The sequence below is a fragment of the Ascidiella aspersa genome, chromosome 9 (assembly GCF_963924565.1).
Source record: "Ascidiella aspersa chromosome 9, kaAscAspe10.2, whole genome shotgun sequence".
Classification (NCBI taxonomy): Eukaryota; Metazoa; Chordata; class Ascidiacea; order Phlebobranchia; family Ascidiidae; genus Ascidiella; species Ascidiella aspersa.
This window is the reverse complement of record NC_139455.1, coordinates 6,033,647-6,053,004: the sequence shown is the minus strand read 5'-3', so window position 1 is coordinate 6,053,004 and position 19,358 is coordinate 6,033,647. Positions and strand designations below refer to the sequence as shown.

The 19,358-nt window shown below is 36.7% G+C and overlaps 2 protein-coding genes across 2 annotated transcripts in view; both read left to right on the top strand.

Annotated features, from left to right (window-relative positions):
- The window catches only part of LOC146132066 (triple functional domain protein-like), a 96,829-nt gene extending 92,992 nt beyond the window's left edge, over positions 1-3,837 (top strand). Inside the window, exons 54-56 of the mRNA XM_083397198.1 lie at positions 880-1,054; positions 2,181-2,340; positions 2,431-3,837. Of these exons, the coding sequence (XP_083253324.1) occupies positions 880-1,054; positions 2,181-2,331 (326 nt within the window). The 3' untranslated portion in view covers positions 2,332-2,340; positions 2,431-3,837. The remainder of the gene's footprint in view (positions 1-879; positions 1,055-2,180; positions 2,341-2,430) is intronic.
- A 1,066-nt stretch (positions 3,838-4,903) lies between these two features.
- LOC146132065 (uncharacterized) lies at positions 4,904-18,034 on the top strand. Its single transcript, XM_083396641.1, has 16 exons — positions 4,904-4,961; positions 5,388-5,485; positions 6,309-6,386; positions 9,376-9,525; positions 9,866-10,012; positions 10,735-10,843; positions 11,117-11,245; positions 11,638-11,717; positions 12,670-12,852; positions 13,255-13,348; positions 13,721-13,928; positions 14,919-15,033; positions 15,905-16,024; positions 16,488-16,601; positions 16,906-16,981; positions 17,731-18,034. The coding sequence occupies exons 2-16, from the start codon at positions 5,393-5,395 to the stop codon at positions 17,892-17,894; spliced, it is 1,860 nt and encodes a 619-aa protein (XP_083252767.1). The 5' UTR covers positions 4,904-4,961; positions 5,388-5,392; the 3' UTR covers positions 17,895-18,034.
- The last annotated feature ends 1,324 nt before the right edge of the window (positions 18,035-19,358 follow it).

Genomic DNA, 19,358 nt, shown 5'->3' with positions numbered 1-19,358 from the left:
AGTCGTTTATGGATTAGCAACTGGTAGAGATTTCTTCACCACCAGTTATTAAAAAGGCTTAAAGATCCTCCTCAATGTGAAGTTGCTTGTACTAACAGAATGTAGCAAGCATTGTCGTCATGCTTGTTTCTCGACTCGCTCCCCTCTGAGCCTTTGTATCTCATTTGGTAGAGCGACGTTCACGGTATGACCGGGGGTCGTGAGTTCGAATCTCACTGTAAGCTAGTTGTTTTTCTAGCCTGCCTTGCTTGCATCATTGATCGTAACAAAGTATTTTTTTCTGTTAGAATAAAAAGGGGGCGGTCTTTCGCAAGATTTGTGATATGGCGGCCTAAAACGCACCCGCCGTACACTTGTGCAGTGTTGTCTGTTTGCTTACAATTCCAAAGTGATGGGTTTAGGATGGCAAATTAAGTCAGCTGCCATCGAAAGTAGTTGTTAAAATGGTGTTTTTTAAAATGGCCACGATTTTATATAATGTTTTGTTTTCAGATCTTTGGCCAGGTCACCAACATGCTTAAAACACAATCCTATTAAAAAGACCTTTCGTTTTCTCCATAATTCAACTTCCCTTTATAAAATTAAAACATTTTGTTTAATTTAAAAGTAAGGTTAAAACTTAGGTTAAACATTTTTCTTTAGAATTCAACTTCCCCTTATAAAATTTAAAATCTTGTGTTTAATTTAAAAGTAAGGCTTAACCTTAATAAAAAATTTGTAGGAAAATGTAGGTCTAAAATGTTTACAGTGAATTTAAAACGCGTGGAATCGTCAGTCATCCCTAAATCACAATTGTATACTTTACTTTACCGTTATATCGATTACTTATAATAAAAAACACACAAGCGTCCAAATCAATGCCATATCTCCGTTCGGCAGGTATGTGTCTGGTGTTTCGCGCCGCCAACTCAACGTCGCCTCCAGCGGAAGGATGGCTTCCAGGTCGAGTACTTGGTCGCCCGGTGATCAGTGGAGCGAGACGGGCAAGGTCAACGCCAAGGTCGGTGAAGCGTTCCAGCAACAAAAAGTCGCACAGCAACAATTCGCTGTCAAGGTAAAGGCCCGTTTACACTACAGCTGCACTGAGCGGAGCTGAGCTGCACTGGGCGTGAAATTGCTTTCACTACAGCTGCAGTGAGCTGCGCTGGGCGTAAAAATCGCGACAAAACGTAATGTTTTTCTATAGCTGCACTGGGCTTGAGTTTAGCAAAGCGTGGAAATCGCTCCAAAGCGTATTTTTTTTCAGCTGCACGGGGCTTGAGTTTAGCAAAGCGTAACTTTAAGCTAGCTGCAGCTGCTGCACGGGGCTTGAGTTTAGCAAAGCGTGAAACGCTCGCCACAACAGAATTTAAATGCAAATTACGCCCAGCGCAGCTCAGTGCAGCTGTAGTGTAAACGGGCCTTAAGGCTGCAAGCGGTCGGCTTTCTGTCAAAACCACGTTTAACCAATGCTCACTGAATATGTGATAATGGAAATCATCTTGACCCAAGGTAAATGTCGACCTTAATTATTGATCAGTAATATCAAAAATACTCTAGCAAAGCTAGTAATTTAGTTCAGACACTTTCAGAATTATTCGAAATTGAGATATACTGACGATGCCTTTTTGCTGGCGAAATATATCTATCTTTTAACATCTATTAAAAGTGTCTGACCTAAATTTCTTGCTTTGCTAGAGTATTCTGCTCTCACGTTTAACAAATACGAAGGTCAAAGTCCTACACAAATTGGCTGGGATATCAAAAACGTCAACTTAAAAACTTAAATTTGAAGTTATGTGCACTTACAAAGCTCTGTAGCAGCATTTGTTCGAAGTTTAACAACTTTAAACATAGTTTGTTGCAACACTGTAAGGACGGTTATTCCGCAAAAAATATTTCCTATGTGTTTTATCGTTAATTTGTTTTATGCTGTAAACATATCACTTTGACAAATATGTCTAAGAAGATATCTGTGGAATTACAATTTGTCCTTTTAGATTTCTTTGGTTTCGCGACGTCTTATTTGTAAGAAATCCCCGCGAAAAAGAGTTTTTACTTTTAACGAGATATATTTATGTACTGGGACAATTCACATCGACATACCAAACCCAGCATCCGCCAATCCGACCGCAAATCGTTGTTTGCTAACCATCACATTCATTGAATTCACCAAGTTATCTTTCTCCCTAATCACCCAGGCCCCTCTCTCGGATGTTGCGCAAGAGCAAGAGCTCCGACAAGCTCCTGGAATGCTCCTCCACCTCCTCGACTCCGGATCAAACCTGCTCCCTGACTCTTCCCAACCGCACCACCCACACAACGCTGGGAACTGGACTGGCTGCTAGATGACCAAATAAGGTAGGCTTTCGATATAATAATCCCCACTATGTCGTCACAACAGTGCTATTTTCAAACCAAAACAAATTGCAACGTGATGCTTTCCTGCAGGTTATTCTCACTTGACAATGCGTTGCGGCGCTTGGCACCGGTGACGTGGCGATTCCGACAGGTTGATGACGTTGGCACCGAGGATGTGACGTCATCAGCGGATCGATAGTATCATCTGTTCCTATGCCACTTCCTGCCGTAGTATATTGTGAACGTAACGTGCTCTTTTTCTTTCGCGAAATGCACAAATATTCTTAAAGAAAAAAATGCGCCCGCTGCGAATTAGCAGGATTTTGACTTTCCTGCTTGAAACGTTGAGTGTGCATCAAGGTAAAAATTACTCTAAAAAGCTTTTGATTTGCATTTATCGCAGCGAATTCAACGTTGTTTTAACTCGGAAATAAGAAATCACGCAAAACAGCTCTGCTTCCCTGTTCGGTGTCGTCTCATATTCTCCTGACTTTTTCTTTGCGCTCGTTTTTTTCCTTTATTGATTTTTCGAAAACTCTTTTCTCAACGTTTGCTCCACTGTGCGCTCCCTTATTCGCGTTTTTACAGAGGAAACTGCAAGCTGCACGTGTTTTTTTCTACTATTTCTTTGGTCGAACAACAGACAAAAAATCACAATTTACTGCCTCAAGAAAACTGCGAACACCTAAAAGCACCATTTTTTGATCAAATTCAAGTTACACGCCCAACTTAACTTATCACCATTTTTTCTCTTTAAATTCTACGTTGTCGAGAAAAATACACTTTGGTGTCATCTTCAGGTTATTATGGGATTCAGGGTCAGGTAAGGTTTCACTACAGCTGCTGGACAACTCAAAATTGACATAGAGACGAATCTTTTTCCAAGATCTGCGCAAACCTGTTCCGCATTTCACTACTTCGTTTACCTCACACATCGTTCTTCCGCTTTTTCTTATACGCGCTTTTTAACCCTTTGCCGGCAAAACAGCAACTTTGCTTTGGCGCATGAAACAAAATCGAGTCGTACTCTTTGGACTAACACGCCGGGACAAGCGAAAGGTTGTTATCGCGGTGTATCATTCCCGGCGACATGACTTTTTAGTTCTCGTTAGATTGTAAGCTATTCCAGTGTTTTGTCTCCCTCGTATGGCGCCCAGTTTTTTTTTCTTCGCGTGATTTTTCGTGTCAAAAACGCTGGTGTCGTCTTGCCGCTTGCCGTCTGGGCGTCGCCGATTTTCACGCGACGCAACTTTTTTTATCGCTTTCTTAGATTTCCTGCGACACACGGTCCATGTGTAAAAGCCTTGAAGCGGCACCTAGGGATGCCAGTTTTTAAAGCCAGCCCTTTCATATACGTGATGTTGTCGTCGTATTTGTCGTACGTCTGCGCCCCTTTTCGTGTATTATCTTTCTTCCTCCAAACAGCAGTTCTGCCCGGCGCACACTATTTTCTCTCCCCCCCCCCCCAATTACCAATAAAGTAAACGGTTTTGTGTACTGGTGGTGTCGTTGTTTTTGTTTTTACTCTGACTAACAAATGGAGTGAACATAGTTTCTTCGAGGAAAGCTTTTAGTTGGTTAAGAAAATAGTTAGTGACAAGATATTTCTTTAAAAGTTTTTTAATCTTTGTTTTTACTCTGACAAACAAATGGAGTGAAAAGTTTCTTCAAGAAAAATTTTAAATTACGTAAGAAAATAGTTAGACACAAGATATTTCTTTGGAGGATTTTCAATCTTTAGACGGGTATTTTTTTCAAAAGTTTGGCCTAGCAGAACACAGTTTGTTTTTAAAGAGTTTTGCGTACAAAATATGATGTGTTTAACTTCTAATAACTTTAAGATTTTATGGAATGTTAGTGTTTTATTAAAATATAGTTCCTCTAGGATTTTTTCTCGGTTACATTAGCAAAAACTTTTTTTTAATTCCACGTATTCCGTTATTAGCGAAATTAATGTTTTTGGATTTTTGACGAACTTTTTAATTAATGTATGCTCGCTTTTTCCATCTGTTTTTTGACCAAGTTTTTAATTTAAATATTCATTAATTAAACTATGAAATGCCTGATTATCTGGCATTGATAAGATTTTTTTTAAATCGCTGGTAATTTTTTACCGATTTAGTAAAAAAAGTGGACTACTGGGCTGGGCATAAGTGAATTTGACACAAAGAAGTTTATTTATTGAAAAGTTAGTTATCCAAGGTCTATTGTTATTGTTTTTCTTAAAGTTTTTGCAAAAAGTTGAAAATTTATTTAAAAATTAAAAAGTTCCAAAAATTACGAAAGCGTTGCTGTAGTCCACAAAAAATACCAACGGACAATAAATGGTGTTTAACAACTGCTTTGCGTAGTATCTGCGATACCCTGGGAATTTAAAAAAAATAAATCGCTGCAAAAGCGCGCTTCGCGTTACTTTCTCGAAACGACTTCATATTCTCGTTTGATCACGTGACGAAACGTCATAAAGAAACGCAGAAAGGCTAACCCCTGACCCGCGCAGGGAACTGTGGGTAGCGAAAAGCGAATTGTGTCGAACGCCATCTTGAGACCGTTATTTCAGGTCCGAGCGCCCTCCAGTATACAGTTTTACCCGCAGAAGGGCAGTGCAGGGCATAACATAGGTAAGAGTTTATTTGTGCCGGGTGCTTGCGACAACTGTCCTTACCGTTTCTGCTTGCAAATTTATAGTTTTGTTTAAAATCAAAGATATGGCCGAAAAAAAACGCCTGCTACACCATGTAAGAACTGAGGGGGCTTAACTGGGGCTCCATTTGTTTCAACGAATCTTACTTGGGAGTTTTTTTACGATGAACGTCAGCTGGCATATGTTGCCCAATTTTTTTTTTTTTAAATTAACATAGTGAAAAGTTTATTTCCAACTATATGCGATTTGCACTTTCATTTACAAATATTAAAGTGACAACGGGAATTGTCAGGCAAAACTTAATTGGAAGAACCCTGAAATTAATATGTATATATACTCGTTCAACTTATTACCAACCTATTGCCTTTCTTGTACTTCATTTTTATTTAAATTATATCTGCAGAGAAAATGGCAGAAGTAGCAGCTTCTACTGCCGACTCTGATCAGGTTAAAGAAGCACTACAGACAAATGGAGATGTAGATCAATTGGCATCAGCATTGGTATTTACTTTAATTTTCAAATAAGCTTTTTATTTCAACTGGTCAATTTGAAATTGTACTGTTGATCAGAGTTTTCACTTTTATATTTTGATATTAGTCGTATTATGATAGATCACTGTGGTAAGTATGGCAAGTGCACCTGCGAGTTTTTTCAATCTTTCAAAAGTGCACCCTGAAAAAATGTGAACTGCACCTCAAATATGTAAAAGCTTGTGTGACGTAGGCTTACAGTGTATGCAATACAAAGTGTACCGGAAAATCATACAGTGCACCCGAGGTGCACTTTTTACCTTTGTTGCACCCAGTCAGCCGGATTTTTTCGGCTGTGCACCTGTGAGATCTGCCATCTTTTCCAGACTGGATGATAGATACATAAAAAATGGTTGCAATTACAAAATAAATGATTACAAAGTTTAAATTGCTAAAGAAGTTGCTCATCACTGAACACCATATATCGGTTGTTTAATGTATATTGTTATAATTGATACAAAATATGTATTAAAACAGATTAAACAATTGGAATTATAACAGAATGCCTATAATTGGCTTGTCCTAGTTTGTGTTACTGAGTTTGTAGGCAGAAATATGAGTATGCACTGAACTTTGTTTAAAAATAAAAATAAATTATCTCTGTAGTTCTTATTTTATGGTGTTTGAAGTGTCATGACAGATGCCGATATTTAAACAGTACAAAATTGCAAACCACATCTCATTTATTTCGAAAGTAGACCCTTATCTAGTTGTCATCTTTAGGTGGTGTGACTCTGAAAAATTTACTATTACAAAGTTTAAATATTTTCTTCAACTCAATATGTTTTTATAGGCAGGAGAGGGCAATGAAATAGACAAAAATGCCGGTTCTTCAATCCCGCCATTATCTACTGGAGATAAAACAGATGAGGTAAGCATAACTAGGGTTGTAAAGGGGTGGAAAGTTTTCGGGAATTTTGAAGGACCAGGGAATATTGGGAATTTTCAAATTTGGCATTTATTATGTTTAAAGCTTTTGTTAAATATTTCATCAACCAGAAAAAAATATTAAAAACTTGAGCATTTCTAGACGAGCAGGAGGAGATGCTAATCGGCAGCAACTAGTACAGGGGTCGGCAACCTTTTTCTAGTCGCGGGCCTAAACCAAACTAAGAAAGGTCTTTGGGGCCACACAATAAGTTAACTAAGAATTGTGTTATTAAAATGTTAGAACAACTGTATATTAGGCGGTAATCGTTTTTTGCACTTAAAGACGTGTTTAATTACATTTAATGAGGCAGTTAAGTGTTGGCGCAAAGCGCGAAAAAGGCATTTGTTTGGTGTAAAATTTGAGTCCACGTGTCGTCATCCATACTACTAATAAAAAGTGTAATGAACTACTTTGAAGAAACGCGATAACTTTATTAGTAATTCAATATTTGCTAAGTTTTTAAGTCTGGGCATACCTGGCGAGCTGAGTGCGATTTTTTTTTGGCATAGTGTATTTCGTTTAAATTTCTTTCAAGTTTTTATTACACTGCCGAAAATGAAAAATGTTAAAAAAGGTCAAAAAATTTTAAATTCGTTTTCCGTTTGTCCGTGACGCTTGTCAGCTTTTCACTTAACAAAGGTAAAGAAGCACTAATCTTTTGAAAAGAATTACAAAACGCAATCAACTGGATGTATGAAGATCATTCGCGCATAGCGGGAAAGGTTTCACACTTACGTTAAACTAAGATTGTTTTAAAGGTTTCCTAAAATTTCCATGGAAAGTTTCGGCTCTGAAAATTCCCAGGAATTTTGCAACCCTAAGCATAACAACATTTTGGCGAGAAGTTTCTGTTGAGAAGTATAATGTTCCTGTTCAGTAGCTACAATATCTTTGCAATATAATTTGCTTTAACCTTCAGATGCTAAAAAATCAGTTTGCTAAATTCAAGTTTATTTTCCATGAATAAAGCAAAAGTTGTACAGTCATGCATCATAAAATATAAAAACAGTAGTACCATACTAGTTACATCCATTTCTTAAAGCACAAACTCGAACTAAATAGTAATGGCAGTTTTTTCGCTGACCTCCTTGTGCAATGCTTGGTTTAACACCCATATTGTAGACAAAATACATTGTAGCGGTTAATATAATTTTTAAACCGACTATTTAAACAAAGTGCTTTAGTCGTGCTTTACTTAAATGTCTATTTGGTTGAACAGCGACATGCAAGCCAATTGCTATCCAGCTGTTTTAAAATAATGTTTTGTAGCATGGGAAAAAAACACAACTTTAAATGTTTAAGAAACATTTTGAGATTTGCAGTAATTAAGTGTTGTTATACCTTAATTAATTCTGAATTTTTTCAAAACCTTTTCCTATTTAGTACCAAAATATGTAACTAGATGACCTTCAAACGCTTTAAAACAGCGGTTCTTAATTGTGGGTGCCTAGCATTGTGGCTGTGTTTAGTCAAAACAGTACGGTATGTTGGAGGAGATCTAAGTTGTGCAGCAAGCCACTCTCACCATAAACTGTGCTTTTGCCATTTTAACAAAAAAACTCCTCTAAAAAATTGTGCTCTTCGCACAACCTGTCGTACATACATCACAATTTGAAGGGATTTTATACTTATTTGTGATAATTTGTAATGTTACTTATTGTATGTAGCCATTACATTGTGGGTTATAACACTTTTGGAAACAGGATTAACATAATGTTTGTTTTTTCACAACTTGTATCTCAAAATCAGCTTGATGTAAACCAATAGAACAAGCAATTTGTATTTAAAATAAAACAAATTTATTTTAGTATGATTATTGTTTAATATCTAAGGGTCAGGACAATTACCAAAAAGGGGGGCGGTACAAAGGACCACTGCTCTGAAATAATAAGGACCACTGCTCTGAAATAATATCATGTCATGATTATTCAGCTTTGATCAATGTATGTCTAAAATTCTATATAAGTTGTACTGTTTTAAAAAACTCCTTTCCGTTATTGATCATGTGATCTCCGTCATTTCATATTGTGTGTTGCTTTTCGACTATCATATTAAACCTGGCTCACTGGAAATTACAATTATTTTGCACATCTAGAAAACCAAGACTAGCAATAAATATGTAATATTGAACAATGCTCAATGAAAACATACCCACTACATTGCTATGGAATTGCCAGAACAAGTCCTGTCTAGCGATATTGATAGCACTAAATTGGGGTATAGAGCTAAAAGCATTTATATGTTCATTATCTTCATCTCCCTAGTCAAAGGCCTCTCTGTGGGTAGAACCCTAAAGCTCTAAAGCAACTTTTTGACAGCGGACCCCTAATATTTGTTTTGACTTGCCTTGACCACGGTTGGTAAGAAATTATCAAAAATAATGTCACAATACCAATTGACTTTAGAAATTTGCTGATTTTGGCCAGAAAAAAAAAATATTAATTTTTATTTAAAGTTATTTTAAAACTTTTAAAATATACACTACTATTTCCATTAGGCCTTTATGGACCCCCTAAAAACTAGTAATTTAGTTGCATGATACTATTTCTATGAATGTTTGACTTGAATCAAACCAAAGCAAACCAAACCAAAAATTAATTCAGGCAAAAGCAAGATATGTCTCAAAAATAATTTTTGTGGTGTAATACTGGGTTTTATTTGAATCTTCTGTAGCAAAAAAAGTTATTAAACAACATTTCAGGAGCATTATATAGTTATGTTTTTTTTGGACACAATTGACTTCCTGTAACAAAGTGTTAGTTAATTTAAATTGCCTAACATTAGTAAAATACCAATCTAAAGTTTCTCACTAAACCAACCAATTAAACAAATTTGGATACTATGCAAAATGCATGGAAAATCCTCTTAAAGTTAACTATAAAAATAAAAGGTAAATTTCTTGTCTTTATTTCTGTTATTTTGTTACCAGGTATTGGCCGAGGAAGGTACGACCACCACTGTTCAGTTTATTGCCGTTTCGGCCGAAGAGCATGCCAGGATGGTGGCAGCAGGAGAACTACCAGAAAGTGTGCATGGGGCTGATGTGCATATGCAAATACCAGGGGCAGAGGCCCAACAGGTAACTTGACAAAGTATATACATTGAAACCAATGCTTCTTTCTTTACTAATGTGTTTTTAATCCATTAGTAATTTTTGTATTATCTTGGGTAAGGATAACGCTGGTAAAATTATTTTTGTGCCTTACCTTATCCAATAAAATTACATTTTAAACATAAATCTTTTATCTTTTCAGTTTAAATGATTAAGTTTATTTAAATAAGAAACTAAAGAATAACCCAGAGGCAAATCAGATATTACACTTTTTTATACTTTAAAAACTGTCTCATTTTGAGAATATTTATTTTTGTAATGTATTTAATCAGCTAAAACTTATTGCCATTACTTTTCTTTTCAAAAGGTTAGACTGATTGCTGTGGACAGTAACGGAGTGCCTGTAACCGAACCAGCAATTCTTCAAGCGGCAGCCGAACAGGCCGGAATCGTTTTCATAACCAAGGACGAAAATGACCAAGATACACACATTACGATTGATACAGCCATGGAGGTAAGTGAAGCGTGATTACAAAATGAAACTCTTTTTATTATCGCTTTCTCACTTATTGATCCATGGCACACTTTCAACAATTTTTTTTGATTTTATGATACTGTTGTTATGATATTTTTTGTTATTTTGTCATTCTGTAATGAGGTACATTAGGCTTCTACAGAAGGGGTTCCCAACCTTTTTACGATATTGTACCACTTGGACGCTATGTACTGCCACGCCTACCACTTCTTACGGAATAACTAATTTGATTGAATCTTACTTTCATCTATTTTTAGCTTACAATTAGCATTATTCCATGCTATTTGTAAATGAAGCTATAAAACAGCAGATAATATCCATCGAAAACAATCATTTCACATGTAGTTAACGCCCACTGTCACACAGCGTTATGTGGCTTTTTAAAGCAACTGTGCTCCTTATTGACAATTGGCATGACCTGTATTTTTAAGATTGTAATGATACGAAAAACAGGGATAGTTCAGAACAATGAATAGGCTTCGTAATTTTTTTTTGTAAACAAAACCAGATGAACAAAATATAAAGTTGTAACTCCACGTATTTGTGCAAAAACCGGAAGCTACTCGCTTACTACCTGAAAAACCTTCGCGTACCACTAGCGGTATGCATACCAAATGTTGGGAACTCCTGTTCTACAGTAACAAACTCCAATGTCATATAATCAATGTATAATATTGTTCTTCTGTTGGTTAATTTCTCAGCTTTCGATGGGTGATAATGTCCCTCACATAACTGCCACAACGGCAGCTGTTGTTCTCGAGCAAAAAGAAGAAGAATATCAGAACAATGACACTGATGGAAATGAGACCGGTATGCTCGTATTTTACTTTATATCGTAGTTTCCACTGTGTAATAAAAAAAACAAACATATAATATAGTATGACATGTTGTTTCTTTGTTCGCAGAGTGAAACTAGTATAGACAAATAGTTTTATGTTAATTCATTTGGATCAATGGATGTCACTCAATTTACTGATATTCCAAATCTTTGTCTGTAGACTAATTTTAGTGCCTAAAGAACCTAGGATTTCCTAACAACCCAAAGATTTAAAGTAAAATTCTGTCGTTTTTACTTGTTTGTAGAGGATGATGCTATAGAATCAGAGAGCAAGCGCCCTCGTGCGAAGAAACCAAGATTAAAGTTGCGTGTGTACAGTCAGAAGGACGCAGATTCTAGCAACGCTGTGCTTTCAAGCTCGTTCCTGCAGGACAGTAAGTTTCATTGATGTGTGTTTTTGCTCGATTTTTTTTAGTACTTAAATGTTTATGCATGATGATCTGCACATTAAATCTTCAAATGTTCTTCTTGTAAAAGTTACATTCTAAGCTGTTGCTACTCTCTTAATAAATTTTAATGAATAATCTCCCCCGAAATCGCAACCAGCAAAGGTATATAGTTAGTTTATCTGCTTTACTAACTAAATTATCTTGGACAAAACATAGTGTACATAGATTTAAAACAAAACTGTAAAGTATAAACTTCAAACTTGCCCAGCTAAACTATCTTGGCCAAAACAGAGTTTACGTCCTCATTTAAAACAAAATTATGAAGTATTAAAATGTAAACTTGCACCCTTCACCCAGTTTTATGTTTTGATTTGCAGATGAATTAAACTTTACTGAGGAAGGTCCAACAGAGGAGGCTGAAGAAAAACCGAATGATGAATCTGTCTATGAGTTTCAGGTATGGTGTCTTCTTTCAAATAAAGAGCAGCTTCTTCATTCTGTTTTTCTTTAAGGTGTCATTTCCATGTTTATTCTCGACGCAGTTTGAATTGATTTTTAGTCAGCTAAAAATATTACCTTTACTTAATTTTAGATACAGAATTTTTCTGTTAGTTGTGCTAAGCTTAACAGTTGTACTATCAGAATTAGTTTCAGAATACCTGTAAAAAAGGTAGATGTAAAAAAACGAAAATTACATAGTTATGGAGTTTTTTAAATCAGGAACATATTGAAGGTGTCGGAGTTATAAGGAATAAAAATGGATTTGTTTTAGAAAAGCATTAGTTTGTAGTTCACTAGTTTGAGGTTTGGCAGACACCTCTCAGTACTTTGTGACAGTTATTTTCTCCAGAGGTTTTTCATGGAAAAGGAGGCAACCTGGAATTTTTGCCAAGTTTTGGTGATAAAGGCAGCTATAACAGCCATGCTACAATCCGAGGTAAAATGCAACTCATCCTTTTTATATTGAAGTTTCATTTCTTATTGAAATTAATTGATCGATATATAAACGTTTGTCAAGTGGTTTACCTTAGTTTAGCCACGGAAATAGTTATTATAGATCCATGCTAGCTTCAAAACTTCAGAAGATTTTATATTCTTACCAATATAAATGAAATTTAGTAGCAACCTACATAGAAGAATATTATGAAATGCAGATGATCATATATGTTAAGAATAAGTAAAAGTATACCTTTTGTTGTTATGCAAGCTTATTAAACCTCAGTTCATGATTGCAGTATTGTACAGTATTCTTAAACTTAAGCTTTTAAATGTTTCTAGGTAAAACTTTAATTGGCTAAATTATAGTTCATTATAAGTTTTTGTTAAACCATCACAGCACGTTCGGCGCCAATGGTACATCACACATACACACATACACAGTCAACTTCACTCTAATTTCTTGTCCGCAGGATCCTCCGACAGGTGGCGATAACGAGGAAGCCAACAACAAGATTGAAGTGCTCGACCCAACCATGTTCAAGCAGCGTGGCAAGCGAGCCGCCGACAAAAGTCGCGACCGTCGGAAAATTTACCAATGCAGGGAATGCGCTTTCTACAGCCATCGCCATAGCAACCTGATCCGCCATATGAAGGTTAGTGCTCAACAGGGACCAAGAGTTATGAATGTTGTTTTTTAATTGTTTCTGTAAAAATGCCCCTTTCACTTTAACATCTGCGAAGATACTGTACATTTAATAACTTGGTATATATGATTGACCCTACTATATATTTGATCAGGTATATATTTTGATTGGCCCACTGTATATATGATAACAGTATATTTGAATTACCCACTGTATTTTTGATAAGGTATATTTGATTGACCTCGGTCCTCGGTGTATATTTAATTGATGCCATCAAAGCCTGTATTTTATGTCTTTCGGCTTAAATACAGTAACTTTAAAAATAAGGTATTTACGGCCACAAAAACTGGGTACTTTTGCTCCATTCAGACTGTTGTGATGTATGTTTTAGTGTATGTTATTTTCTCTTAGATTCACACCAACGAGCGGCCATACAAATGTCATTTGTGCGACAAGGCCTTCCGCACAAATACGCTGCTCCGGAACCACATCAACACCCACACAGGTTAGTGTTGTGTTAAATACTGTCAATTTGCATTGAACTTTAATGAGATTTAGTATATCTAACCAATAACCATCTAGGGAAAACGGGTGTTTGAAGAAGACAGATAAAATCTTGCCTTTTTTTAGTTAAAAATTTTTTTCCCATTTAAAACTAGTTTTATTTGTGTTGCTATACTTTTTAAAGTCTGTCAATGTTTCATACAAAGGTTGGAAGATGACGTATTGCTGAAACGTTTTTTATCAACGAAATGTTGATTTCATCGAATATTTTGGTTTTGTTGTTTGTAATAAAATTACTAATAAAACCCGTGTACTGTGTTGTAAAGCCTAATAAAAAAAAACGCAAAACCAACCTCCACAACTTCCTTTGCAGGCGTGAAACCGTACAAGTGCGTGGTTGAGGGCTGCGGCATGGCGTTCGTTACGAGCGGTGAACTTACGCGCCACACGCGCTACATCCACACACACGAGAAGCCCTTCCGCTGCACGATGTGTGACTACGCCAGCGTCGAGATCAGCAAACTGCGGCGTCACTTTCGCTCGCACACCGGCGAACGGCCCTACAGCTGCGACGAATGCGGGTGAGGTTATTTCCTCTGGTTTTAAGCGCAAGTTTTAGGCTAGTTCATAAGGGGTAGGGACGAGTTACCATAGTCCAGAGGTTCTTGAACTTTTTTTCGTTGTGTAAATTATAGTATTTTTTAAGGTTGGTAGACATAACTGTGGTTTACCTGCGATAAAAATATAAACTTCAGCAAAATACATTTTCGGCTCAGTAGCGCATGTATAATTCACCGAAAAAAAACTGACTACATAATTGTAATCAGTACGGCAGTAAAAAAAACTGAAGTTCACTCCAGTGTCTGTAGCTGCGTCAAGTGACGTCACAAAGCAACGTAAAAGCTCTTTTGTTACGAAACAGACAAAAATGGCTAATCAGGGATAAAAACAAAACGTTTGGTGTGGTGGAAAGATTTAATACTTTGCTACATAAAAGCATTCGCATAACAGTGATTTGTTAATGGCTAGCAGCAGGTTATAAGTGACGTGTAGCATGGTGGTTTTAGCTCCCTCTGTCCCATTATGTTAATCAAATTTTGGATGCTCCCGGAAATACGTAGTGTTAACTGGTATTGACTGGTAAATTAGGTATACATTTTCATGTGAACGGTTGAGAAAATGTGTGGGGTAGCAAGTAAACATATTCTTGCTATGACAGTCTTAAAAACTAACCTTGTATTACGCTCAAGCTGGTGACAGTTTGACTTTAATTAGGTGAAAAGCGTTGATACACCCTCAGTCCTTCAGGCATTACAAAAACAAACTTTTACTATTGATTAAAATAAATTTTACGGAAAAATACACATTCTGATAACGTTTTTTCTTCTATATTTAGTACCAGGGCTAGTATCGTTAAATCGGTTAGTTATTGGCGAGGCGAAAATCTCCAGTTGCACAAAGCAAAAAAGTGCATACGTTGCGCTTGACTAGCTCAGCCTCGGTTATACTAAGTACTGCACAAAAAACACATAAATATTGCCAATAACTAAAAATACAACTGTTTGTTTCAGGAAAGCGTTTGCTGACAGCTTCCACCTGAAGAGACACAGAATGTCTCACACCGGGGAGAAGCCTTACGAGTGTCCCGAATGTCACCAGCGCTTTACACAGCGCGGCAGCGTCAAGGTTAGTTGCAGCTGTTTCATACACCTTTGTTTCGAAACGATTTTTACTCCATTGGATGCCATTACGATTCTTTTGGGCTAGACGCTTTGATTTATAGATTAAGTACGAAGACTGTAATCACTAGAATTATTCGACAAAAAGCGTTTGGCAAGTAACTGTTTCCTCTATCCTAACAACAGTCATTTTGTACCGACTGATATTTAACCCTTTAAAGCAGTGTTTCTTAACCTTTTTAGCGCTTGTACCCTTTGAGCTTTCATGAATTTTTCTCGTACCCCCTTTCTGCGATGGCCGACGATATTAAATAAAATTGTAATAATAGGAATTAAACTCAGTGTATTTATAATTACGTGTTGAATGCATGCATTAAAAAACAGTCTTGCAAGTTCAACAATATTTACAACAAACAAACAATCAGTCAATTTACTAATGACTTTTTTGTTGTTGCTTTTCGTAAGTACGCATTCTTCACAAATATGCCCAAATAACGCATCATTCACAATCATTTCACACATGTCGTACCACCTGATGTGGTGCTTCGTACCACCAAGTGGTACATGTACCCCTGGTTAAGAAACGCTGCTTTAAAGCGTTGGTATTTTGTTTTATGCCGTGAAAGAACATGTTTAATTAAAATGAGTACTTTTCTCGGCCTACTTTCGAATATACATCACCTTACATACAACTATTTTCCACACTTTACCGGCAGTTTGCTTGCTATAATAACTTGTTAGGCAAACCATTATACCTGCTACTAGGACTTTTTTTGTATTTAGCTGTAATATGGTTTGACTAGATCTCGTTTTGCAGGACAGGTGTAACCTATTATGTTTTGCCATCACAAGCCGTCACTCGCATATTTACTTTTCAGATGCATATCATGCAGCAGCACACCAAAACCGCACCCAAGTTTAAGTGTGAGATTTGCAAGACGCTGCTGGGAAGGAAAAGCGACCTTAACGTTCACATGCGAAAGCAACATGCATTCCAAGTCAGTCAGCTCAACACCCTTGACAAATATTTTTTTTTTAACAATTCACCCAAAATAGTTTCCCACAGCTGAACGCAGTACATTTTACACGAGCGACTTTTTTCGCTCTATGAACAAAGCTTTATAGGCATTCAAAACTGAAATGCTGATACAGGGATGCAACAGGTTCTTTGAGCTTCGAAAAAAAAGCTACAGAAACCGTTAAGAATTCATATTGGGGGCAGCCTAATTTATGTGGTTCAAAATTATCTCGTTAAAACGTTTTTGAAATATTTTTTGGTGTTTTGGGCTTATACCATTTTCGAGGTATATTCAAAACGGTCAGAGTAATCCAATTGCAGGTCTTTAAAAACCTGAAAATTTTCTTTAATTTAAATATATTTGAATTGGGGTACATTATGCACAATTTTCATAAGGTGGTGACATACTGCGGTTTAACAAGAGTGTTTTTTTACTTGGGCAGGAGGCGCCAACCCAGTGCAGATACTGCGACGAGCTGTTCCACGATCGCTGGAGCCTGATGCAGCACCAGCGCACTCACCGCAGCTGCGGGGTGCGGTTCAGGCCCGACGGAGCTGTAAGTGTTTTATTTAAGGAGTGGTTCTCAAACTTTTTTTAGCTTGCGACATACTAAAAGAATCTCAAATATTTTGCGGGCATACTTTTTAAACAACATAAGAGAAACGTTACAATCGCCCTTAACACACGACAAAAACCTACAACATTTATTTGATAAGTCTAAAAAAATATATAAAATTGTGTGGCCATCCTGCAAATTTAACGGAAGAGCCGGAGTACGCTTTTAACTCTGGTGACAACTTTCAAGTGTTCAATTGCGTGATTTTCTTCAACCTATATTATTTTTTCCGTTATAATGAAAGGGAGGAAAACGACGTCACGATTACGATTCAGACGAGGACGACATCGATTGGAAGGATCAGGAGGAATACGAATCTAGTAAGTTGGAGCTGCTAAACTAAACCGCCGCTTTTAAAATGATTTAAAAGTATTACACGATATGTTACCCGCAGCCTGGATAGGAACAACGTGACAGATCAACTAACCAAGTAATCATTGTCCTTGGTGTTTCCATTTTAAAGCATTAATATTTCTTATTTTAAAGCAAATTTAGTTTTTGTTTAAAAGTGAAAAGCGTTCAAATTTTTAGAGATTCCTTTTAAAAAAATTCAAATTTCTTTACAATAAGACAACGTCCCAATGCCTACTACTTCTCCTTAGTTGCGTGACCTGGTTTTGCTTATTTTTTTATATCAAGCTGCACTTGCTTATTCTAAGTTGCCACGAAGCCCAAAAATCTGTTTTTCCAAAAAAATTTATTTTTATTTTTTATATAATGTTATGCTTTTGAACTATGTTGAAAAAAACGTCGAGCCCTCAAATTTTCGGTCTTTTTAAAGATAATGTTCTTTAAGATCGTTAAAGTGTCCTTAAATTTTATGTCATAAGGATGTGTGGCAACCCTGTTATAAAGTTTAGTATTTCGATATGTCAACAGCACAGCAAACAGATTGCGTAATATATTTACCTGGTTCCAGTTTGAGAAAAAAGGTGTTTAAAATAAAATAAATTCTATCGCATTCGCATATAAAAAATTAGGCCTTTGCTCCCTATTTTATGCGTCTGGCTTTTTTGTAAAACCATTCAATTTTCGTCTGGCTGTTCGTAACACCTTTCTATTTTTTCAGTGATGCTCGAGGGCGAGGACGGCGAAGTGCGCAAAGTCACAGTTTACGTGGAAGAAGAAGAGGAGGACGATCAGGCAGAGGACCTTGCAGAACTTGGCAACACCGCAGACGCGAGCGCCGAAAAAGGGGATTCCGTCACTGCTTCTGTTACCGCCGCTACTTGAAGTCGAGCGTTAAAGCCGCTTTTTAGGCGTTTTTAGCTCTTGGATTTGCTGCTGCTTTCACCTCTTTACACGAGGTTTTCTTTTCGTCTCTTCTTTCTGCTCATACCAGCCTCGGAAAAAAAAGTAAAGTGTGTTTGTCCCGCGTTCATTGGCAATTTACATCGGGAAATGACTCGCGATGCAGAACATTTTTCTCATTCCTTTTTCTGCAGCATATCTTTAAAGTAGACGTCATTTTCCGCAAAAAATATATCTGTAGATTTTTGTGCAGTGCTCGGTTCGACTTTTAAGGCAAGCGCACTTCTCAAGTGGTAATTGCATTAAGGCGTCGTTATGGTAACTACAGATATAATTCACATTTTTTTGTACCCAAAGTTCGTTGCATGAATGTTTATATTTCTGAATTAAACAACAAACGAGTAATACCAATCGCTTTCTGTTTGATGCATTCCCAAACTGAAGGCGTAAAAGATGCCTAAGTATTGTTATTGTGTTTATATCATAATGAAAGTTGGGCGCAGAAAATAGTGGGTGCAAGAAGTATACTCGAATTTTTTTAGACTGTCTACCCTCGTCGTGTCTGTTGTGAATGTTTTTACCCGACTTCACCTTTATCATCGATATTATCCCTTGGTTAATTTGCTGTTGAATAAACACACAGCCCTAAATTGTTACTTTGTGGTTCTTGTCGTCAATGTATGTCAAGTAAAATGGCCAAATGAATCTAGTTAAGAATTGTCAGAAATCGTCTGTAAGGGTACTGCTTTCTAGGCTGAATCCCCACCGGTTAGACAAAAACGCTTTAAAGCAGTCTGGTCGCGACTAATGAGATGGAACGCTATTTCTTTTGTTGTCGCGTCTCCACCGACCAGACTTGACGCAAATCTTACGCACAGCAGACAGACACGACTAAACGCGTTTTTAGCGAGATAGCGCGTGCACTACTTTTTAACCGTGTCTGAAGATGCTTTTTGATAGAAACCATTAGTTTTTTCCGGGTTTTTGTGGGTTTTATATTAGGAATGTTATTTTAAAAGGTTAAGCAGGTTATTTTTTTAAAATTCCAATAAAAATATGTTCCTGGAAAGGTCTAAAAGCCTTTTAATTCGTATCTTTCTTTTCCATGTATGATTTTACCAGCTTGACTAGTTAAAAAAACAATTTTGAAGACACCCTTGCGTACTTTTGAAACTTATCTTCATGTTTTATGAAAGTGAGAAAAAGTACATGGAAAGAAACCTCTTTATACCTTTTTTTTACAAATAGGGTGTACCCAGTACTTGTGTTGTCGTATAAACTGCTGGTTACGTTTCCAAATACATATTTCTTCCAAAATTTACATGTTATTTGCCTCCGCCATGATCACAACTGAAAAACATTGCACCTCTTACCATCTTTAGCCAAAATCAATATAGTGTCTCAAACCACATTTAACATAAAATACTTAAGGGAACGATTTTTTTA